The 22548-nt window shown below is 30.7% G+C and overlaps 1 protein-coding gene across 3 annotated transcripts; it reads right to left on the bottom strand.

Annotated features, from left to right (window-relative positions):
* Positions 1 to 949: 949 nt before the first annotated feature.
* Positions 950 to 21052, bottom strand: LOC147067875 (uncharacterized). 3 transcript variants are annotated; one of them, XM_085952378.1, is made up of 7 exons: positions 20964 to 21052; positions 20647 to 20744; positions 20243 to 20383; positions 17643 to 17817; positions 5541 to 5676; positions 4881 to 5110; positions 950 to 3473 (listed from the first exon to the last, which is right to left on the bottom strand). In XM_085952378.1, exons 1-7 carry the CDS (start codon positions 21034 to 21036, stop codon positions 3343 to 3345), a joined length of 984 nt encoding a protein of 327 aa, XP_085808504.1. In that variant the 5' UTR covers positions 21037 to 21052; the 3' UTR covers positions 950 to 3342. The 3 variants fall into 3 exon arrangements, with proteins under 3 accessions (XP_085808504.1, XP_085808503.1, XP_085808505.1); XM_085952377.1 differs by having other exon boundaries at positions 2140 to 3473; positions 20638 to 20744; XM_085952379.1 differs by lacking the exon at positions 20647 to 20744 and having other exon boundaries at positions 2140 to 3473.
* Positions 21053 to 22548: the final 1496 nt, after the last annotated feature.

The raw sequence follows: 22548 nt of genomic DNA on the forward strand, positions 1-22548 counted from the left end.
CTACAACCCAATTTAAGTATGGAGTAACACTCAGTTAAAAATAAAATGTGCATTCTCACATGAGGAATTTACTACATATAAAATTGATGTATAAATAAATGCGAGAAGTTTTTTATGAATTGATACCGTTTTACTTCATTACTGGAAAAATACTTCGATAGAGAAAAATAAGATATTCTCTTGTATATTAATATGAATGCCAGTAAGAAGTACATGTTATATAGACTCATATCTACTGCAGGCAAAAAACCTTAGAAGATCATTTGGAATACATACTTTTTAACAATCACATAAATGATCAAAATATCATAATACGACTAAATCAATTTACGCATGCCAATATTTAAAAGGCACACTTACCGTTTAGTTGCATAATTTCATTTAAAAGATGAAGAAAATGGATGAAGTAAACTCAAGCAGATATTGTAATAACATTGTATTTTTATAAAAGCATCATAAATATGGGACAAAATTAAAACATATAAATTATGAAGATGATTTCATTTAGATATTTTCGTTGTGAGTTTTGTTTTATTGGGAATGTGCATGAAATACACAGCCAATCCTTGGTTTACATTATAATAAATAAATAGAATATGTAGTTTTGGATATAATTATGTACGGATACCGGATAAAATTATTACGTGAAGAGTGAAGTTTTTCAAAAAAACCCCTCTTTATTATTGAACATGTTATATTTAATATGAATCACATTTACTTTATTAATTATTTTCTTACACTCTTAAATAAAAATAAAGCCAATGTCTACCAACTAAATTCGGTAGGTAATTAAATATTGATAAAATTAAAATCACAAAATAAAATTATCAATACTTAAAACATCAATACGTACAAGTGAATAATTGATATTAAAATATATAGGAACATTACTTCTAATACATAATGAGATAATACGACGTAATTTTGGATGAATTTTCCCATTTTTTTTATCGAATTAAACATAGTCTCCAATTTTATATAACACATGCGGGGTACAACACAAAAACTTATTACAGTTAAAATAAGCAATCATTATTATTATTATTGAGATTGCTATGCGTAATAAATTATAAAATAAAAACTATTTTCATTAATTTTCATCAGATTATTAACATAAATTTTGGAAGTGACATTTATATAACTAGTGACAAGAAATATACTAACAACTAAATACAAATAAAGATATTTATTAATTTATACTATTTGCATTCTTTTTTTATAAATGAATAAACTCTCTCAGTAAAGGTGATTTTTTTTATCTGACTTATAAAATAAGCAGAAAAGCACATTCACTGTTTCGGCATTTTATTTTAAAAAAATTGTTTGCACAATCGCTACTCGTCTATCTACATGATATAAAAATATATAAAGGTTTGAAACTAATACAAAATACATTATTATATTACATTAAACCGGGTATTCACATATTATTTGAGCAGTACCACTCAACGAAATATATGTATTTCCAATACAATATCGCATGAGTTAACGACTATTTTACATACTTTTGAAAGTAAATCATAAATATTATAATTAGCGATTACTCTATTGGGAATGGTTATACTGTCATAAACTAATAAGGATTAATACTTGAGGGGAACGCATAAAGTCGGGCGTGCCGATTGACACCGGTATTGCGAGACAATTTCTTTAATAACTACAGTGCGTCTTCTATATTCCAGTCGACATTTGATCGCTGCCATTTTTTTAGTACACCTCAATGACCCCATCCCCGTCATGTCCTTTTATAGTGCATACCGCAGCCGATATCATCTGAGCTTATGACTAAATAATGTGACTGAAAAAGTTTAGTAGTGTGTAATTGAGTAGTAAGATAATAAAATAACAAGATATTATTGTTTGAAGTGTTGATAAAACACATTACATGAACAATACATATTAGTTTATCAGTGAAAATTTAATAAGAATAACTAATTCTATTGTGATGATATAAATTAAGTTTGAATCGAGCTCCAGAAGCCCCGCTCCGCCCCCCTCAACAGATAATTTATTCGATAACAAAGTTGTAACTTAATTTAAAGTTAAAATCACAAAATAAACTACAAAACATGCTAAAATTACTGTTGTCATACTAATAACTAACTTCCAATCAATGATTATGTAATTAATATTTCTTTTATGATTTTAATAACTACACTTGCAATTAGATATTTCATTCAATACACATATTTCAGTGGATAATAATGTGAAAACCAACCAGGGAAATACTACATTAAATGAACATACAAAATATTCAATTATGTGACATAATAATATCCAATTTGATTAACTATAAAGTACTGGTATAAAGAAACAACAAATTTATTTTTAAGCGAAACACACAGAACATAATCCGTTCTTTTAGATACTCTTGAAACAATTAAAACTTCAAACTTTGGAAGCGATGTAAAATCTTTGTTAATCAATGCAAAATCTTTTTTTAAATTTTTTGTTTTCAAATTTCACTCAGATTTTTGATACGGGGACAAAATATATTAAGTATGTAAACAAAACGGTGAGATGATTCTCAATTGTATGTAGGTAGATATTTATTTATCTCTTAGATACGTACACTAAAGATATTTTAAAAAAGTGACATCAAACTTACCATAAGTTAGTGTAATGCAATTTTTCTGATTCGATTACACAATCGTAATATATTTATAAATTATTAAGTTTTACATACCATTGACTTCATCATAAGCCGAGATCTAGAGAGTAATTTTAAATTATCTAGTATCCACGATATCTCGTACTAGTGGACTAAAAGCGGAATAGGAATTTTTATTTCGAGGCGGTACGTAATATATTGTAAAATCAAATACAAATCTAAAGATATTTGAAACATTAAATCAAAGGCACACACCGATTTATCAGAATTATTTTTGGGTAACTTTTTTCTTGTTAGCTTTAAAAAACAATATATTATCTGAAACACTATTGAAAACTCAAGGACACTTTGTTGTATGATTATTTGACAAAATAAATGTACGGCATTGTTATTTGATTAATCGATAATCGATCATGCATTTACTGTGAAATTTTAGCAGACAATACCGCTATGTATTATTTTATCACTAGTGTACGAAATGACATAAGTAAATAATGATAAAATTACAATACAGGCAATGTAGTACATGAATTTAACATTTCAAAGAATCCCAAGTAAAACTATACACAAATATCCCATCGGGGAAAGGTATATTGTAATAAAAAGTAAGAATACTATTAATAATAAACTCCTAACAATTGCGTATTTAACCATCGCAGAACATTTTCAGTGCATATTTTGAATTGGAATAATAAATAAATAAATAATGTAGCTAATTAATCTTTCACAAGTTACGATTTGGCATTGTCGGTGTGATTTGTTTGAGAATCAGGCCGTCCATTCTCTTGTCGGTGAAACGGCCACCGGTAAATGGATTGAAGAGGAACGTGCAATAGTTCTACCAACTCGACAAAATTAGGTTCTGAAATAAAGGTGACATAGAATTATTTTACAGCCAAACAAAACATTGTTTCATACTTCATTTTCATATTATTCAATAGGGGGTCATCGACATGTCAAATCACGTCCTAACAAGATGGTCTCATAATAATATAATGTGATGATTTGTGAAATGCAGGGGTGTAGAAGCTGTGAAGTCACAAAAACAAAAAATACTCAATTTTCTTAGAAAATAATATATTCTTTGCATATTATATACATTGTACTGATTCAATACTAACAAATGGGCGGGTTAAAAAATGTGATAAAGTGAGATTGGCAGTAATAGATTTTTTGTAATGTGACATTGGGTGAGGGAGAGAGGGGGGAGACAGTCAAGAAATACCCAAAATCGATCATTTATAGATAAACCCTAAAATCTCGTGGTGCAGTGCGTAAGGCGCTTGCCTTCCACCCGAGAGTTCTGGGTTCGATTTCCGGTCAGGACACAATATTTATGTGTATTTCTCAAAGTCTGGGTGTTTGTGATTGTTGTTCGAAATTACTAACAACCACCATGTATGAAAAAGCAATGACATGGTTATTAATATGGTTATTAATATTAATATGATGGTATTGCTTAAATTACTACTACATACATCGATAATTTCGAGCAGGAAGCATGTTCAAATTGTATTGAATCATTGACATTATACAAACATACATATAACTGCCTGTGAAAGGACAGACCGTCGTCTATTATTGTACATAGATATGGAACCAAATACACTGTACCATCATTATTACAAATATTTAGATGCACAATCACAAATAGTACGGTACATATATCTATATTATAACAAAAAATAGCCTCAAACTCAATCATGTTAAAATGTTGTGTATATAAATCTAGTATTATAATATACAAAAAGTTATTACGGCTCGGTCGAGTAAAGAGTACAAACTCTTTGATATAATATGTAGTTTAACATCAAAACCGTTTGTAAAGTTTTCATAAAGACATTGTAGTCTGAATACAGATTGTATAATTGCATAGTAAAAATCATGTTGTAGTGCTGCGTTCATCCATTTTTTTTTCTGCGAGAAAAGAAAATATTTTTAAATACACTAATTTTACTTCGGAGTATGAACGGGTCATAGTATTTTTAAATCGAATATTTTAATTATTTTCATAAGAAATCTGTCTCTTTTTTTAATATAATGCATAAAAAACTTCAAATTTAACATTATTTAAATCAATACTTTTCCGGCAGATGTCCCTGAATAATACAATACAAAAATGAACAAACGTACCTAACTTTGCATGTTAATTTCTCATGATTGGTACATAAGACGATGAAAATTCGCACGAGAATTTCCCATGTTTAAGCTAATTTTAAATCTATGGGTTAATTTTCGGAGTGGCAAGACAAATAAAATCTTTACTTACCATTGTCAGGTGTGATGAGGCCTTTCCTAATTAAGAAATCAATTACTACAGGTGCACTAGTAGTTTTGAATTCAGGAGAAAACAGCATGTCTAAGCATTCCTTAATAGAGAGCAAGACAAAACTCTGGACTTCCCCGTCGGAATTGTCGGGAACAAAGTCTATAGGCAGTTCCATGTCATAAATAAACTCCGTGTTCGGGAACAGTCCCTTTTCACTCTCAAAGTAAAAACTGAAAACAAAAAAAAACACTCAATTACAATCAACCGTAACTGACTCGCAAATGCGGAACAACAGTCACCACTATGTTGAGACATCTCGAAAGTTATTTTTTGATGATTGGTTGTTAACCATTCGCTAGACCCTTAAGAGGAAAAATCTATGTAGGTATATGCATTCATCACAAAATCAACCACAATACCAAATATGCAAAAAATTGAATTACCCCAAAACTTTTACACCATCAGAAAAGCGATATATGTACCATCATTAGTTTTAATAATGTAACTGTTATCATCAAATTTGATTCAATTTGTCTGAAGCGAGATTCGACCCAGCGACCCAAGAAGCAGATTCACTCTACCACCCCCGTCCAACACGGGCACTTATTACATATGAAAATGAAAGTGTCTTGTGTATTGCATAAAGAATGTGAGACTGACCTGACACAGCCGACAGGGATCATAGTGGTAGCGAGGGCATGAGGGACACAGGCTTCTTCAGCCGCCTCTTTGATGGCCGTTTCTAGAATACCGAAGCCTACCGACAGACCTCCGCCTACCATGTTGTCCCATTTGCCTGAAACATAATAAAGCAAACAAACTATTGTTATTACAATCATAGAAATACAGTGAAATTACAATTTTATATTTTTGAAGGGACTCACAACAAAACAATATAAATAGCAGTTAAATGTAAATTGGGTATTAAAAAATTTTAAAAATATATATTAAAAAATCATTCGAATTGGTTTGGTAAATATTTTTAGCTTGTTTATATAAAACTCTTCAATATTATAAATTTAAAAAGTCAACTTATTTAACAAACAAAAATTTTCTGTTGAATCATATAAACTTGACTTGACTAGCTTAAACGATCAAAAAAAATTGTACTTGATAGAAATACTGAATAATGAAATGTCATTTCATATTGATTTCCATAGTAACGCACGTATATATTATTTAATAATTTAGTTGCTAAGACCCCCTAGCAACCAATAATGGTATCGAAATAACTTTTCATACAAAACCGAATTAACTGAAAATGAATTCAGTTCTACTTAAAGATGGCTAAAAGTATTAAAAAAATGCATTAGCATCGTGTTCTGATATATTCTAAAAGTTTCAAATATCTAGCTAGTCGGGAAGTTAGTTAAAAATCGATTGCAAGATTTTTACCAGACAAACAACCACCGGACAAATAAGAATACGACCTAAAAAAAACGTTGGAAAATACATTATGCTGATATTTTTCTAAATAACACTATTTAGATACATTGTTGCATATAAGAATATTATAATTTAAAAAAAATAGATTACCATCGACTGAGAGTACTTGTTGGAATTTGATTTTTAATTCTAATTGATTATTTTACTATTCCATTTGAGTCATTTTTTGCAACCCGGGTTTCGACTTTTGGCATCTTCAGGTACTACGCGCACTCACCAATGGCAAATACACACTGGTCAGAATATTATTATTTATTATAGTTTGTACCGGTAGTCCCAGAAGTACCCGGCCTGAGATAGCAGTTGTTGTTTAAAAATAATGACCGATAGAAAGTACCAACCTTATAAAGCCTAAGTTTGAAGTTTGACGACGCTACGTTGTTCAGTAGTTATTTGACAAACAACCACCGGACAAATAAGAATACGACCTAAGAAAAACGTTGTAAAAAGATGTAAATAAGAATGAAAAATGTGACTAAAATGTAATATTCGAGCCAAATCTGAGAGTGAAACCCACCCCACGCTTCCTACAGTAAAAAAAGTAGAAGATCACCCAAGATATGCATTATATAAACTTGACCATGTACACAGCCAGCCTTGTCTATATGAGGCGTCTAATTACAAAAAGCGACAAGTCCACAATTCAATATTTTTGCGGGAAACAACGTTTTTATGTTTCAAGCTTAAATTATTTGTTTTAACGTGATATTATTTTTTCCGTTGTATTCTATGTCGAAATTAGAACCAAATGGCATTTTGTTTCAGCCGATAAACTCTTAAATGTAATAAATATAGGCAAAATAAAATTGGACGTAGCGCTACTTGTACCTCACTTTTTAATTATGTAAAGGCACATATTTCCGTGGCACTGTCATAAATTTACCGGATGCTACAGCATTGGAGACTCCATTTTTAATATTGAAAATTCCCTTATTGGCTGATTTAAGCACGCGCGAAATCAACCATGCTTTAAATAATATGAATCACGGACTTGGCGCTTTTTGTAATAAATCGAGACTTAAAATATTTTTCTCGTAGGGTTTTGTCGCGTTTTGGAATTTATAGATCAATACGTCATATTGTCTAAAATTATACAAAGAATACGTGCATATTTTTTTTCTCGATTTTGATCAAATGTGGACTTATCGCTTTTTGGAATTAGACGCCTCATATAAAAGAAATAAGAATCATGCATCTGCAATTTAAAATTTCAATGATTGACATGCATTTATGTACATACACGCTTAATTGAATGTGTTAAAATAAATTTATTATTTAATTTTAAATTCTAATGGATTCAAGTTTTGTACTATTCCATTTGAGTCGTTTTTTGCGACCCGGGTTTCGCCTTTCGGCATCTACAGGCGCAGTGTCCACTCACCAAAGGCAAACATACACTGACAACAAACACTCTCAACTCTAGCTTATAATATAATAATTACAAGATAAAAAGAACTTTTTATATACCACGTTTTTAAATTTTCTGTTGGATCATATAAACTTGACAATTCTATGTATTAATAAATACTTTTTTTGTACTTGATAGAAATACTGAATAAATATAGAATACTGAAATGTCATTTTGACATTTCATATAGATTTCCATAGTAACGCACGTATAAATTAATAATTTAATTGCTAGGACCCCCTTAGCAACCAATAGTAGTGTTTTACTTTTTACGAATCTTTTCCAAAATAACTTTCCATACAAAACAGAATTACCTGAAAATGAATTCAATTCTGCTTAAAGATGTCTACAAGTATTAAAAGAATGCATTGGCATCGTGTTCTGATATATTCTAAAAGTTTCAAATGTCTAGCTAGTCGGGAAGTTAGTTAAAATCGATTACAAGATTCGTATTGGACAAACAAGAAAAAATTTGTACTGGACAAACAAGAATACGAGCTAATAAAAACGTGGTAATAATAAATCAATACAGTAAAGTAGGTAAAAACTCCATTACCTACCTATCAAGTAACGGGTCAACAATAAAAAAAAAAACTATTACAACAAACAAATTATGAATATTTAAAGTGTTAGTAAAAAACCTAATTAGTAAAAACCCTCTATCTTATTAATAATACACTAGATAAACATATTATAATAAATCGTCAAAGCTTTAGTACTTATAAACAATAAAAATACTACACTCAAGAGGTGTAAATTGTCAATTCTAGGAACAATGGTAAAGTATTGGACATTAATGGAGTTAATTAATGAGATATTAGTCTTTAAAAGTCATTAGTTAAACAACCAATACTCAATAATACTCCTAATGGTACCTAAGTTTATATTTTTTTATACTTATATTATTTTTTGTAAATATACATATAAACTCAGCACACGCGTATACATACCTAAATCCACATCCATACATTCTCATACACATCATATATACCTACATAAATGTTGCATATCAATACCATTGATCATTTTATATATAGTCTTGCATGTAAACCCTCATATAGGATATAGCAATGGGCTACTAGGAAAGCTAAGTTGATCATTTAAGATAGGTAGGCTCTGCAACTGTGCCTATTTATTTCTAATATTTCTTGGTAGAATAATTTGTAATCACCAGTATGACTGTGAATGTCAGTATATGTTTGCCTTTGATGAGTGTACACAGTGCCTGAAGATACCGAAAGGCGAAACACGGGACGCAAAAAACGACTCAAATGGAATAGAACAAAACTTATATCCATTAGAATTTAAATTCAAATTCTATCAAGTACCTTCGGTCGATAGTATTAATATTTAATTTTAATTGAATTCAGACGAAAACGTGGGTAATAAAAAAATAAAACCAGGAATTAAATGTACTAAAAACAGGACTGCAGAAACTAGATACAAATAGCGGGAAAATGTGAATTCTGGACACATAAAATCGAGGTTCCACTGTATATATGTTACGCCGAATGTGCGAAATTGACTATTAGATGAAATGGGCTAAATTTTGGCTAATTCATGTAATAGTCAAGCCTGTTGCCTTATTCATGAATTAGGTAAATTTTCTGCTGAGTACGTGAATTTGCCAGGGTATGGAATTCTTAAACGGTCAACATGACAGTAGAAAAAGTAAATTTAATACGGATGGTTTTATTAGTTATAATTGGACATAATATAATATTATTATTATTAGGTTAGGTTGGGTGTTAGGTTAGGTTAGGTTTTGTAATTCTGAATTATTCAACTGAATGTCCATTTTGAGGTTAGCTACCAAGTGTCAACAAACTATCACAAACATACAATCGACCATTGCACGATTGATACCAAGCACGAATCAAATCACGAAAATACCTTTTAATAAAATTCTTCCGTTATCATATTATAGTTCTAGATTTTTTTGCGTATAGTAAATGGATATGAACGTCATTGTAGTTATTCATTGGTATATTTTTATATTACAATCAATGACATTTTTGACACATTTGGTTAGTTTGATTAGTTGCAAAAAACACCACCGGAGCACGACCATCTATTTTGACCATAGATAATATACGTACATTTTGACCAATGCATGAGCATTTGACACATTTAGTTTAGTTGCAAAAAATACCACCATAGCGCTTCTATCTAATTTGTCCAATGCATGAACTAGGCAGAAAAATTACTGCCGAATTCACGCACTCGTCAGATATTTTGTCTAATTCATGAATAAGGCAACGGGCTTGCATTTTTCATGATTTAGGCAAAATTTAGGCCATTTCATGTAATAGTCAATTTCGCACATTCGGCGTAACATATACAAATCTGATATACATCCATGGGACTGGTAATAAAGGTGTGAGTCATAACCATTTCCTAAGGGACGTCACAGGCTGTTTAAAAAAATTAGTTCCAAAAAAACTAATGCTAGAATAATGATAGATCTATATGTATTATGCTTGTCTATATTCTTAAATAATTGTAAACTGCTCTTCCCTTATCGCTACGGTGACCATTGATTCTTAATGGAGGTGAAGTGTCTTAAAATTATGTATTTCTAATTTCATTAAAATTGTGAAAAACGGAAATTTTGGAGCTAAAAAATTGCACATAGATTATTATTTCAGATTCTGATAGTGACATTTTCGATTTCGAAACTCGAAACGGCTAAAAAGGGTTTTGAATTTTATTTGGACGCGAAAAATTTCAATTGCCTGCTCAGAATTTAAGGCGTATGGATTCATTTGCAAGAATCAAATTTGACGTAAGCGCCACAAAAAATAAGCATAGGCGAAGTGCATATCAAAGTAAAATCACATCGCCTCGCCGCCCGCATCTGTCTCGCAGTTTTATACGTAATCAGAGGTTTTAAAAGTGTTGAATTAATAATATTTTTTTCCTAACAAATTTTATAAACATTTTTGTAGTAGGTAGAATAAATTATACGAATAAAAATAGTAGACCTCCAAATAAGAACCTCATATTATTGATATGCTGAATTTGTGAAGTGACACCTTTTCTTGAACCTCAGGTTCAAATTCAGTGCAAATATTTTTCGAAAAAAATCAAATACTTATGTATGTTTCTGAGGTGTTCCAAATTTGTATATTATATATCGATGTGTATGAATACAAAAAATACGAAAGTGTAAACAAATATAATTTTATTAATTTTCATGAGCTAACATTACAAATTATAAGTTTAAAACATTCACAAGATGGCATGAAAGATTTCTGTTATTTATTGCGTTTTTATTAAGTTATAAAAACATGACTCAAAAAAGAAAGCAATTCAATGAATAGTCGAGGCACAATTTTTTTTTTTAATTTAGTACACAACAATTAAGATTTAAATATATTAAATTCTAATGGATTTAAGTTTTGTACTATTTCATTTGAGTCGTTTTATGTGATCTTGGTTTCGCCTTTCGGCATCGTCAGGCACTTTGCGCACTCATCAAATACACACTGACAACGAAAGCAGCTAATTCTCACTTAACAATAAATTAATACAATAAAACGCATTTTGAAAATAGCCGATAAACTGGATTATTTGTTAGATTAACCAAACCAAACCTAACCTAACCTAACCCAACCTAACCTAACCTAAACTAACCCAAGCTAACAAATAATCCAGTTTATCGGCTATTTTTAAAATGCGTTTTCCGCTGTATCCGCTTTAACCGAACAGTACCAAATTTTCTACCAATTTACTATTTGTGACATAAACGACTTAAGATCGATAATAAATAGACCTTGAAAAATAATATTATTTTGTTTCTATTGATAATGCCAATAAACATACTCCTGGATACGTACGTCCCTTTGAAAATAACAAAACATGGCCACCCAGGTACATAAAAACTGTATTAAGTACATGCAAAGTTTTTCAAATTGCTTAAAGCCTAACCAAGTAGGTACATATTTATCAAAACAATTAAAGTCCACCTATATTTTATCTAAACTGCTCAAGACAAAAATATTTTTTTTTTATAAATGGGTCACCGAACGAATACCTTCAGTACTTCCTTGTAGCCATCGTGGTTATTAGATTCAATTATCTTACAATATCTCACATGCTGCAACCATTTCAATTACAAGATAATAAATAATATAATAAATATAATAAAACTACATTTTTCTCAGTTTGACATTCAGTGGTACTTTATATTTGATATTTTAGTCAACACAAATTATAACACCTGGCATGCGTCCTGTGGTCCGAATAGAACGATAATAGTATATATATGCAAATAATTGCGACTTGCCAATTTCGGACTAAATTTTGGGGAAAAAAAAGACGTCATTACCCCTTGAAATTCCAGATCGTACTAACGTTAGAAATAAGAAATTAGAAAAACTGTATCGATTAATCGATCAAATGGTCTCTTTTTGTTAATTTTGCAAAATAATTATAATTCTAAATTGTCTGAAAACAGGATAAATACATGAAAATGTACTACGTGTTTTGGTAATATAGCGTCACTAATTGTACCGAATTTATAGGGTTTTATTTATTTTTTTATTGTAAATTATTATTTATAGTATTACGGAAATGTTATATTATAATAAAAAAATATTTTTATTGTGCAGTATATATTATTTTGTGAGAAAAAATCATTCAAAATTGGCTGATGTATACTCAAACTAAAATGGCATTAAAATCTTTATTTTTCTGAAATTAAAAAAAAGTACGTGGGTTAATCAATGAAATGTATTGTTTTACCCATTTCTTTCATATAATATATACCTGCAATACTATTATTAAGTTCAACATTCATTGTGGCGTGACAGTCGTTTTGACCAATTTCGAAAACAGGACTGACTATTTGTCATTTATTTTAAAAAGTAAAGCGATTCAAAAAATTTTAATGACAGAACATTTTAGTTGAATACTATTTATTAGATTTTAAATAAATAAAGAGTTTATTGTGTATCAATTCGTTTTAAACATGCTTATCATTTCCGCGATTCCGAGAAGACAGGAAAAAACGGGTCCAATGGCCTTAACACATTTTTATCGAGCACCGTGAAAAAATCTTTATACACTAAAGGCACCGTGAAATGAAGAAGTTTGAAAACCACTGATCTATGAATGAATATAACATGTGAAGCGCTTACTTTCAAAAGCGGCTAAAATGGTTTTTCGAGTATTTTGAATTGGATATAATATATTTATCTACCATAATATGGTCTGAGTTTTAATTTCAAAGCTCAGCTAAATTCGTCAATATTAATTATTAAAAATCTAGCTTAGTTTCAAAATTGGCTAAAACGATAGTAAAAGATATATGTTATTTCAATTTATCTCAAAATTGCATAAAACCGTTTTACTTATTTTTGAAAGTAAGCACTTCATGTGAAAGTTTCAATCGGAAGATGAAATATTAGCATTGAATGTAATAATTATTATACATTCTCTGCTTTATCTGCTTTTGAAAAGTTGTCATGTAAATAAATCACAATTCAATCATGAGTACCTACCAGTGGCGAAGGGTGGAGGTAGGCTGTTAAGATTCGCTATAAATAGTGCACACTAAACTTTGTTAGTCATATGTATTTGTTTTTATTGAACTAAGACTACAATTTACAGATGGTGTTAGTTAGTTTTTAAAAATCAATTAAACCCTGCCTAAACGAAACCATAATAGTTTTGGTCTAATTTGGGCGATACGACAAAATTGTGCACACTTTTTCATTCATAGTTATTTGTTTTCGTTGGATTAAAAGTACATATTACACATATTGTTGGTTCATTTTTTTATTGCATTAAGCCCTGCCTAAACCAAACTATAATAAATGAAAAATATTATTCTATCTATAAAATATTCAAAGTTATGTATGATTTAATTGCATAATTTTAGATATTTTATAGATAGACATGTAATTTTTGACTATTATCTATTATGGCTTGGTTTCTTAGGGTTTAATTGAATTTTAAAAACTAACCAACACTTTCTGTAAATTGTAGTCTTATTTCAATGAAAACAAATATGTATGTCTGAAAAAGTTTAATGAGCACTATTTATGGCGGATCTTAACAGCCTACCTCCACCCTTCGCCACTGGTACCTACACCGATTGCAAGTAGCTATAATAATGCAGTATCTAATAAATGTTACATAAAATTTTATGAACATCTGATCAAATGGCATAGGAATTTGAATTATAAATTTTGATAACCCGTTTACAACCTATTTATTAACATTCATTAGTCATTACTCATTACTACGCCAACATTTCTCTTTTTTTATATTCAGAAGCTGGAGTCTATAATATTATACTGATAAGATGTGAATAATAATTATACAGCATTTGCCACATCGAAAACAAACTTTTATTTTATAATAATAATACAAAGAACATCAACAAAAAATATTGATCATGTGACAAGATAATGATAGTGAAGAATGTGTGCATAATATAGAAGACAAAATCATAGAGCAGGGGATTGCAAACCTTTTTCCACAAGTGTCTCAAATTTACTACAAAAAACTTCAAAAAAATAGTCAGATAAATAAAAAAAAACTTATTGTTTTACACAAGGGTTTATTGTAAATTTACAAAAAAAAGATGATGTACCTTACCTACCATACATTTTCTGAATTTACACACTTAAAACATAAATACAATATTATATTTGTTTACAACTTAGCGAGATTTTTGTTGTCTGTGTGAAGTCAATTTATTTATCTACGGTTTATAAGAGAACACACATGGTTCAGGCCGTTATGAAGGCAATATTTAACTTGCAATTTCAAATAGTTTAGTTCATCAATGAAAATTGTTGCTCGCAATCATAATTAACGCTAATTTTTTCATTAAATTAATGAGTAATGAGGTCCATTGACATTCGGTAATAACATTACTTTCCAATACATACACATATTCCTAAGAATATATGGATAAACTATAATATATTGTGGTGTAATCTGATTGAATGTCGATAAAACCAGCCAGTGTTGCCAGATGAGGAAAATTTAAAAAAAAACCAGTTGGTATTATATAAAGTGTAAAAAACTGCATTCAATAGTCAAACTTTGCTCACGCGTCACGTATGGCAAGAACACAACACGATCATGTCACGTGAGCACATGAGTGCTCAAGGTAAGCTTGTGCCAAGGGCAAAAAGTGCGCTATGTCGATTTTATTGGTATTTCAGTGACTCACGTATTATGGGTTCGACGTCCCTGTCATAGAGGATAAAGCTAAGCCAAAATAAACAAGTAGTCGGCTATTGAAGGCAAACTGAAAATAATATGTAACAAAAAACTGGTAGATAATAATAGTCTTATCTGATACACTCGAAATGTAACAAAAAATAGTATTTTTTAATAGCACACTGGTGATAACTATTGTGCAAGTTGTACTTTACCCACAAGTACAAAAATTTACATTCCTAGATAATATAGCCGATCCCAGAACAATCGAAAGGGTATTACAAATAACAATCTCAACTCACACCACTATGAATAGTTTGTATATATAATAAATGTTACATTACTATCATAGCAATTGTAGATTTGTTTTTCATAGAATGAGTCAATTTATCTAGCAGTAGATAGAGAAATACATTGTGTAATAAACAGATTTTTTAGAAAATTTCAACTGGTTAGTGAGCCACAGGTATTGTAATATTCCAGAATTGAAAGATTAAACGATTTATAGGCTCCAGAAAGATATCATAATATGTTATCAAGAAATCATTTGTACAAATGCTTTTCAAACAATAGGGTTTTAAAATACATGATATTGTACCTATGTACATGAAGGTGCACTGCACTGTTTGTAAACTAAAAGGGAAATTCTTTTTAATGTGATTATTAATTGTGAAATTGGATGCCGTGCGCATACCACTGCATTAACAAAAGGGTCATAAAGCACATAAAACTACTACGCAGTATCACAAGCAAGACAAAACCATTATTTGATATTGGATAAAAGAATATTGATGAATACAATCAATATACAGTTGCATAGCAATAAGCCTGAGATTCATATTGCTTATAAGTTGCATATAAGACTGACTCCAGACACATGCATTAATTCAAAATACAAAGAAATATTGTCAATTTTTAATGACATCAGTATTAAGTATTTATCATATTCCAATTTGTCAAATTTTATAATAATATAATTACAGGGAACCCACATTAATCACAGGGGATACATTTTGGGCACAGTCGCAATAAGCGTAATTCCACTATCAACATGGGATTTGCAACAATTTAAAATATGCAAATACTTTATTAATAAACTAAAATCAATAACAATAATAAACGTCATACATACATACTAATATAGGTACTTATAATAAACTGAAAAAATAACATTAATTTTGTTCCGTATTGCAAAAATAATCTACGTAGTTTACCCTACTTGGCCTGTTTGCACCTATGCGTCGATAACTGTCAAATAATCTGATTGTACATGCATGATTCCACTCATTATGACGATTCCTGGTATGTGGTACATGTCAAAATATGTGCGGAACAAAAAAAATTTTGTTAAAAACAGATCGCGATAATTATAACAAGCTCCCCCTGATGAATGAGGGTTGCCTGTAATACATACCATAATTAAAAACGAATTTGAGCAATTAAATGCTACGTCAATTTCTAATGTGGTCCGCACTACGCAGATAGTGTTGTGTGACAACATGCAGATAACACATGTGTTTTGTCATCGAATCTCCTCTCCTCAAACATTCATACGAATCTATGCAACATCTGGAGCCAACCTATTATATATGTAACAAGACGAATTTATTCTGTCTACTTTGGGCCACTGTTATCTTCTAACCATCTGTCCTTACCTACATATGAAAGTAGGTTAATTGCAGTTGCTATAAAGTCACCTGTTGCCAGTGTTTTAAGCAAAACTTGGATAGCAGCTAGGTATCTAATAATACATACCACAATTAGTAGATAAATATTGTAATCCAATAATTGTGCTATTATTAGACGCCTAGCTGCGAAATACTATACTAGTTCTCATTGGATGAATTATGCAAGAAAAAACCAACTAAACCAATGAAAACGCGCATTTGAATCATGGCAATTTACAGTATGTCTGCATTTATCTATACAAACTAATGCAAATAAACAATGGTTTAAATAATATTGTAAAAATATTTGGAGCCTGACAATGGAGCGATTGGTACAGCACCTATCTATGAAACTATGCGGGTTTGAATCATATGTCTGATAAAAATTGGATATAGTATTTTCTGGTAACATAGACTTCAACTCTGTAGAACCCCATATGCTCCGCTTAAAGTTCCTTTTAGACAATCATTTCAGTTGTCCTTTGCTTACAACAAAAAAGTCGAAAAATTGAAGAACTCTGATATATCCGAGATTGAACGGAAAATCTAAAAGGATCTGACAACACTGCCATTTCAGAACTGAACTGAAACTGAACTGACTTGTTTCAAAAGACCTTCAGAGAGAAATTAATAATTTAGTTTTATTATTTACATGGGTATCCAATAAAAATTATGATTCTAAAAATTATACTATTGAACAAATGAAATAGATCATTATTTTTTAATTTACTAAATCAATCATAGAAAATTATTCAATTACATATAGAGTCTGTCTTCTATAAACTGGTGTGCGGTTTCCCCCCGCTTCAGCATTCAGCACTGCATTCCCTCTCGTTCCCTCCCATTGAAAACTTGCAACAGTCGAACGCGATGGTACAATGCTTTCCGGCCGCAAACGACGTGACGTCAACGCCAGTTTATAGAATACAGGCTCTATTACATATTCAGACATTAACAATGATGACTACCGGCTCTTCAGATCTTTGCCACAAATAATACAGAATAGAATAATAAACATACTAAAAACTTATCTATAGAAACAAATAAAAAATAAATATTCACCGGGCCATGTTTGCTTAGTAGTACTACGTTGTTGAAACCAAAGGCATAGTCCTTTTGTTGGATGTTTTACATATCCATTGATTGTCACGCCATACTTTTGGATTCCGAATAGACATGTGGCACATCTGTCCATTTCAAATAAATCTGGATATCCGGGGGCACTGACGGCGTAGCACTGAAATAATAACAATTTACGAAATTCATATGTTATAATATGTATTACCGATATGTGATAAATATTAGAAAATACAAAGAGAAAGAATCATAATATTAACTTTTTGAATTAACTTCGACACATGATGTCGATTCCAGGACATTTAAAGTATGTTAGAATTGGTTACTATAGAAAAATAAATATTATCTACATTGGCAGCATTATTTAATATAAATAAAAAAGGGAATACCCGAATGTTTTGACTTTTCCCTTCAATTGGTTACCGAAGTACTGTTATTTGCAATTTTACCTGTTTTTTATCAAAATAATAAACAGTTCATTGCACACAAAAACTTTGTTTAGACATGTAAGACCAAAGCAAGGCATTTTTGTCTCAGTGTGACTCTGGTAAATAAATCTCAGATGTGTTAAGGGCCAAGTGTGTACAAGATTTTTGTGCTTTCCTTCAAAGTAGCAAGTACAAAAATTATTATTCGACTGCATTTTAAAATGAAAACGATATTATTTTACATCTCGCTTACACTAGCTAACATGATAAAAAAAATATTGTCTCCCTCTCTCGAATTGCATTGTAGGAAAATAAACAATCAACATTGAATGCGTATTTCTTTTTTTTGATAATTATGTTATCAAAAATCGATTTTTAAATATCAAATATATTTGATAAAATGCACAGATTTTTAAAACAGGCATAAAACATAAAAAATAATTTAATTGCCAGCTATTTATATTATGTTAATTCAATATAAAATCAGTAATTCAACAGACCCTAATAATTATTATCTTCATGGAATCTATTTATAACCTTTTGTATTTTTGCGAACAGACATTCAGAAAAAATGGCGGACAAGTCACAGCTGATAATGAACCACCACAATAATAGAAAAATATTATTTATATTTAGTATATTGCGTAACAATTTATTGTGCTAGACCTCCATTATGTATAAAATTATATTAAAATGCATGTTTTTATAATATGTCCTGGATTTATTTTAGACATTTTATACATTTCTAAACTGAAAATCAATCAAGTCAGACAAACATTATTTGAGTATCTGCGCAAAAACCCCAAACCAATTTCTTTTTGTGTAATTTAAAATTATATAAATAAATTTTTAGGTCCTTGACAATATTATTTAGTCAATTTAGTTCAACATCAATCGAATTGAACACTTACTCGCTTATTATCCTCTGATACTTTTCGATTTAGTGTCAGTGTATTCGGCGGCCAGAACATCAAAGAGGAATTTGTACGTCTAACATGAAAGAGATATTAACATTATTTGCAAATGCATTTAACATTACACCGTTAGAGCTCCGTCAATCAAACCGAACATCTCTTCGCATATTATAGTCTTGATACTTTTTGATTTAGTTTCAATATACCAGGAGATAAATGTACCAATAGATTTTTTATCAAAATTTGAATGACAAAGGATATAGCTTATAATCAGTATCTTTAGAATTATCTTAAGCCCATTTTTTGAATAACAAAATGCCTAATTCTTGTCAGATCTATGTCAGATTTGGGTTCACAGAGATAATAAATATAATTTTCCATCGTAAATATTTTACTAGGTATATAATGTTAACAATATTACTCTTAGTTTTATGAATGCTTTTAATCAATTTAAAAAATGACTGCACATGGATGTATTGAAATATGACTAGGTATATTCTAAACCATTAGATCGAGAGGTTTAAAAGAATACTATTTTATGTAATAAAAACACTTTATGCAGTCATCAAAAGTTTAACATAAATACAAAGAAATAATAAGGCTTCAAAATTATATAAACAGATTTTTTACAATGTTTAAGGAATGTCCAGGCTTATGGTCTGAAAATACCATAAATTATTATCTATTTTGACCTATGTGGCACACGTGGGCCCTTAAGTTTGCTTTATCTGCAATGCGAACTAACATGCAGCTAATTTAATCATTAATGTTAGTAACATTTCTTCATGTTAATATATTTAGAGCACAACTACATGTTTAAAATGCCAGTACAAGAAATTTTCTCTAAACCTTCTGGAGTATTTTTTTCAATTATTCTTACAATTTTTAACCACAGGCAAAAAAATTTTATGGCAGTGTGACAACCGAAACGTTACATTATAAAACCCACAAATGAAAAATGTTGAGTTAGCGTGACCATGTTTAGTTTCTAGATATCTAATCTACCAACAATATACCTATCAATAATTATTACTAAACCACCAAACCATTGGTGATCACCGAGTGTTCAGAAACTAACAGACGGCGAAATGACAACACCGCATCTACCTACAGATGTCGACAATAATTGATAGGTAGGTACCGGCTGAAAAATGTTTAGAGGCAATTCAGTACACGTTTTCTATTCGTTGGTGTATTTAAGATATTAAGGTACTTGGAATATAGATTAGAAGGAGAAGCTCACCTCATCCCTCCATCCCCGCAATGTAGATAGGCAATCGTCTTGTTTCAATTGCCGTAAAACATTTGCAACCCGACTTGTTCGCTCTTCATAGTTACGAAAAGCTGGATTGAGTTCTACACATTTCCCAGTCACAAAGAAGCACTGTAGAAAACAAATATTTCTTGGAAGTTTAATAATATGAATATGACATGTATCTATTATTACAATATTACATATAAGTAGTTATTATTATTTAATGGGTGATGTTTTCTATTTAAAAATATCTTTATTATGACGATCTATTGAACAATTTGTAAAAATAATAGCATTTATCGAATGTAGAATCGGAAATTAAAAAAATATATTCGCTTTGTTAGTAAATTACTAATTAATTAATTAAGTATTAAATATCTCACTTTTTTTACCTCTGGGTATCGTAAAAGATGTTTTAGAATGTCAGGACGAACCAATCCAACCTGGTGCCCTTCCACAATAAACGGTTTGCATTCTCCGAGACGTAAACCTAAAATATATTTTTTTAAATACTCGATAAGCTATAATTATTATTCCTCATCAAAGTTCAATAACATTGAAAATAGGTACCTACTAATATAAAAAATGGTGAGATCAATATAGACATATCAGTTATGAAAAATCAGAGTGATTCTTATTATGAGGTTAAAAATGGATGTAAATGAAGTTTATTATAGAATAACACAGCTTTGTACAAAGAATTTATTACCTGCCAAGTAAAAACAATTGAATTTTTGGGCCAATTTGAGGAGGCCTGACACATCGATCCCCACCGCAGCCATTATTATTTTTGCTAACACTTTTCAGTGTTGCTACACTGCGCCTATATTCGATCATTCGAGTATTCGACGCAACAAAACGTGCCATTGCGATTAATTAAAATACCATACCTATTCTACCTACTTATTAGTATCGAAACGTTGATTGCATAATATTTACATTCTATGTATAATGATATGTTAAATATTATATGTTATCAAATATTATGTCAAACATTAGTAATGAAATGCCAATCAATTAATAATTGTTTTTTAATTCAGACGCAAACAAGGAAAACTAAAAATCAACATGCAGATTTAAATCATTCTAATGCTCTGTTCACAATAGCCCGAGTAAACCTGGATCACACAATGATCCAAATCATATAAATGTTTGTGATCAGGTGGTTCTCACCATTGTGAAGAGGGTGACTTCGCGTTGGCCAGCAAATATTTGCCGTCTAGTCAGTGTCGGTATTCAACATGCATCAAAGGGCGGCAACATTTTTGCTTGCCTTGGACCATTGTGAAGAGGGGTGTTAAAGCCACGTTGACACAGTCAATCCGAGTACCTACACTCGGACCGAGTGCACTCGTACGAGACGGCTTCACACTAATAAATTATTACTCCTATATGAGCTAGCTCGTAAGAGTAAAACGCTGTCCGAGTAGGTAGTTCGTATAGGAGTAATTATTAGTATGAATCTGTCTCGTACGAGTGTACTCGGAGGCTACCTTCTCGTATCGTGGTAACCGGTAATTCGAGCGCACTCGGATGACGGCGTGCTATCTTAAGCCTGTGCTCTATTGACACGCAAGTCAGACGATTTACAGTCTTCGAACATTTTTTTCGCGTGGAGCACCCCAGATCTACGGACTTTTATCCGCAGACCAGGCTCGTTGGATTTCAAACATGTTTGATATTTTACTCTCCGAGTTGCCAAACTTCGTCTGTAGATCACTAGGTCCGTAAATTCGATTTGACATTAAAGCGCGACAGTGTTGCCATATTTTTCTATGCTGATTATAGTACAAAGGCGTAAAAATTATAGTATTTCTGAAAAATATATAGTACATGAACATTTTTCGTCTTGAATCCATTAAAATTATAGTATTTTGGTATATTTGGCGTAAAATTATAGTATTTTACATTTTTCCCGAAATCAAAATTATAGTATTGTACTATAATTATAGTACGGTTGGCATCACTGAAGCGCGACCAAACAGAGGTGCACGTCACGGTGCTTGTCGCCTACTGTCACGGGTTGCCGCAACGGGGAAAAAAGTGCCGTATATTGACAATTATTATTGACAGTCGATAATGTTGGTGTTTCAACACGCTCAAAGTGCGCCAACACTCGCCTTGCTTGAGCCACTGTGAAGAGCGCGTCATATGTCACTTTTTTGTAGATGCATTGTAAAATTACCTAGGTACCTATGATATTTATTATAGTAGGTACTAAGTAGGTAGGTAAAGTTTCAAAACTAGTTGAAAATTTATTTGATCATGAATGTTTTTTTGTAGGTATATTATTT

Source organism: Rhyacophila brunnea, unplaced genomic scaffold (assembly GCF_057557595.1).
Source record: "Rhyacophila brunnea isolate RB1 unplaced genomic scaffold, BYU_Rbru_1.0 scaffold_3, whole genome shotgun sequence".
Classification (NCBI taxonomy): Eukaryota; Metazoa; Arthropoda; class Insecta; order Trichoptera; family Rhyacophilidae; genus Rhyacophila; species Rhyacophila brunnea.

Coding starts and splice junctions, on each gene's coding strand:
- LOC147067875 (XM_085952377.1), bottom strand. CDS start 21,036: ATGGCTGCGGTGGGGATCGATGTGTCAGGCCTCCTCAAATTGGCCCAA. Junction 5,677..17,642: donor TACTAAGCAAACATGGCCCG/GTGAATATTTAT, acceptor ATTATGTTTCAG/GCAAATGGGACAACATGGTA. Junction 5,111..5,540: donor ATCCCTGTCGGCTGTGTCAG/GTCAGTCTCACA, acceptor TTTTGTTTTCAG/TTTTTACTTTGAGAGTGAAA.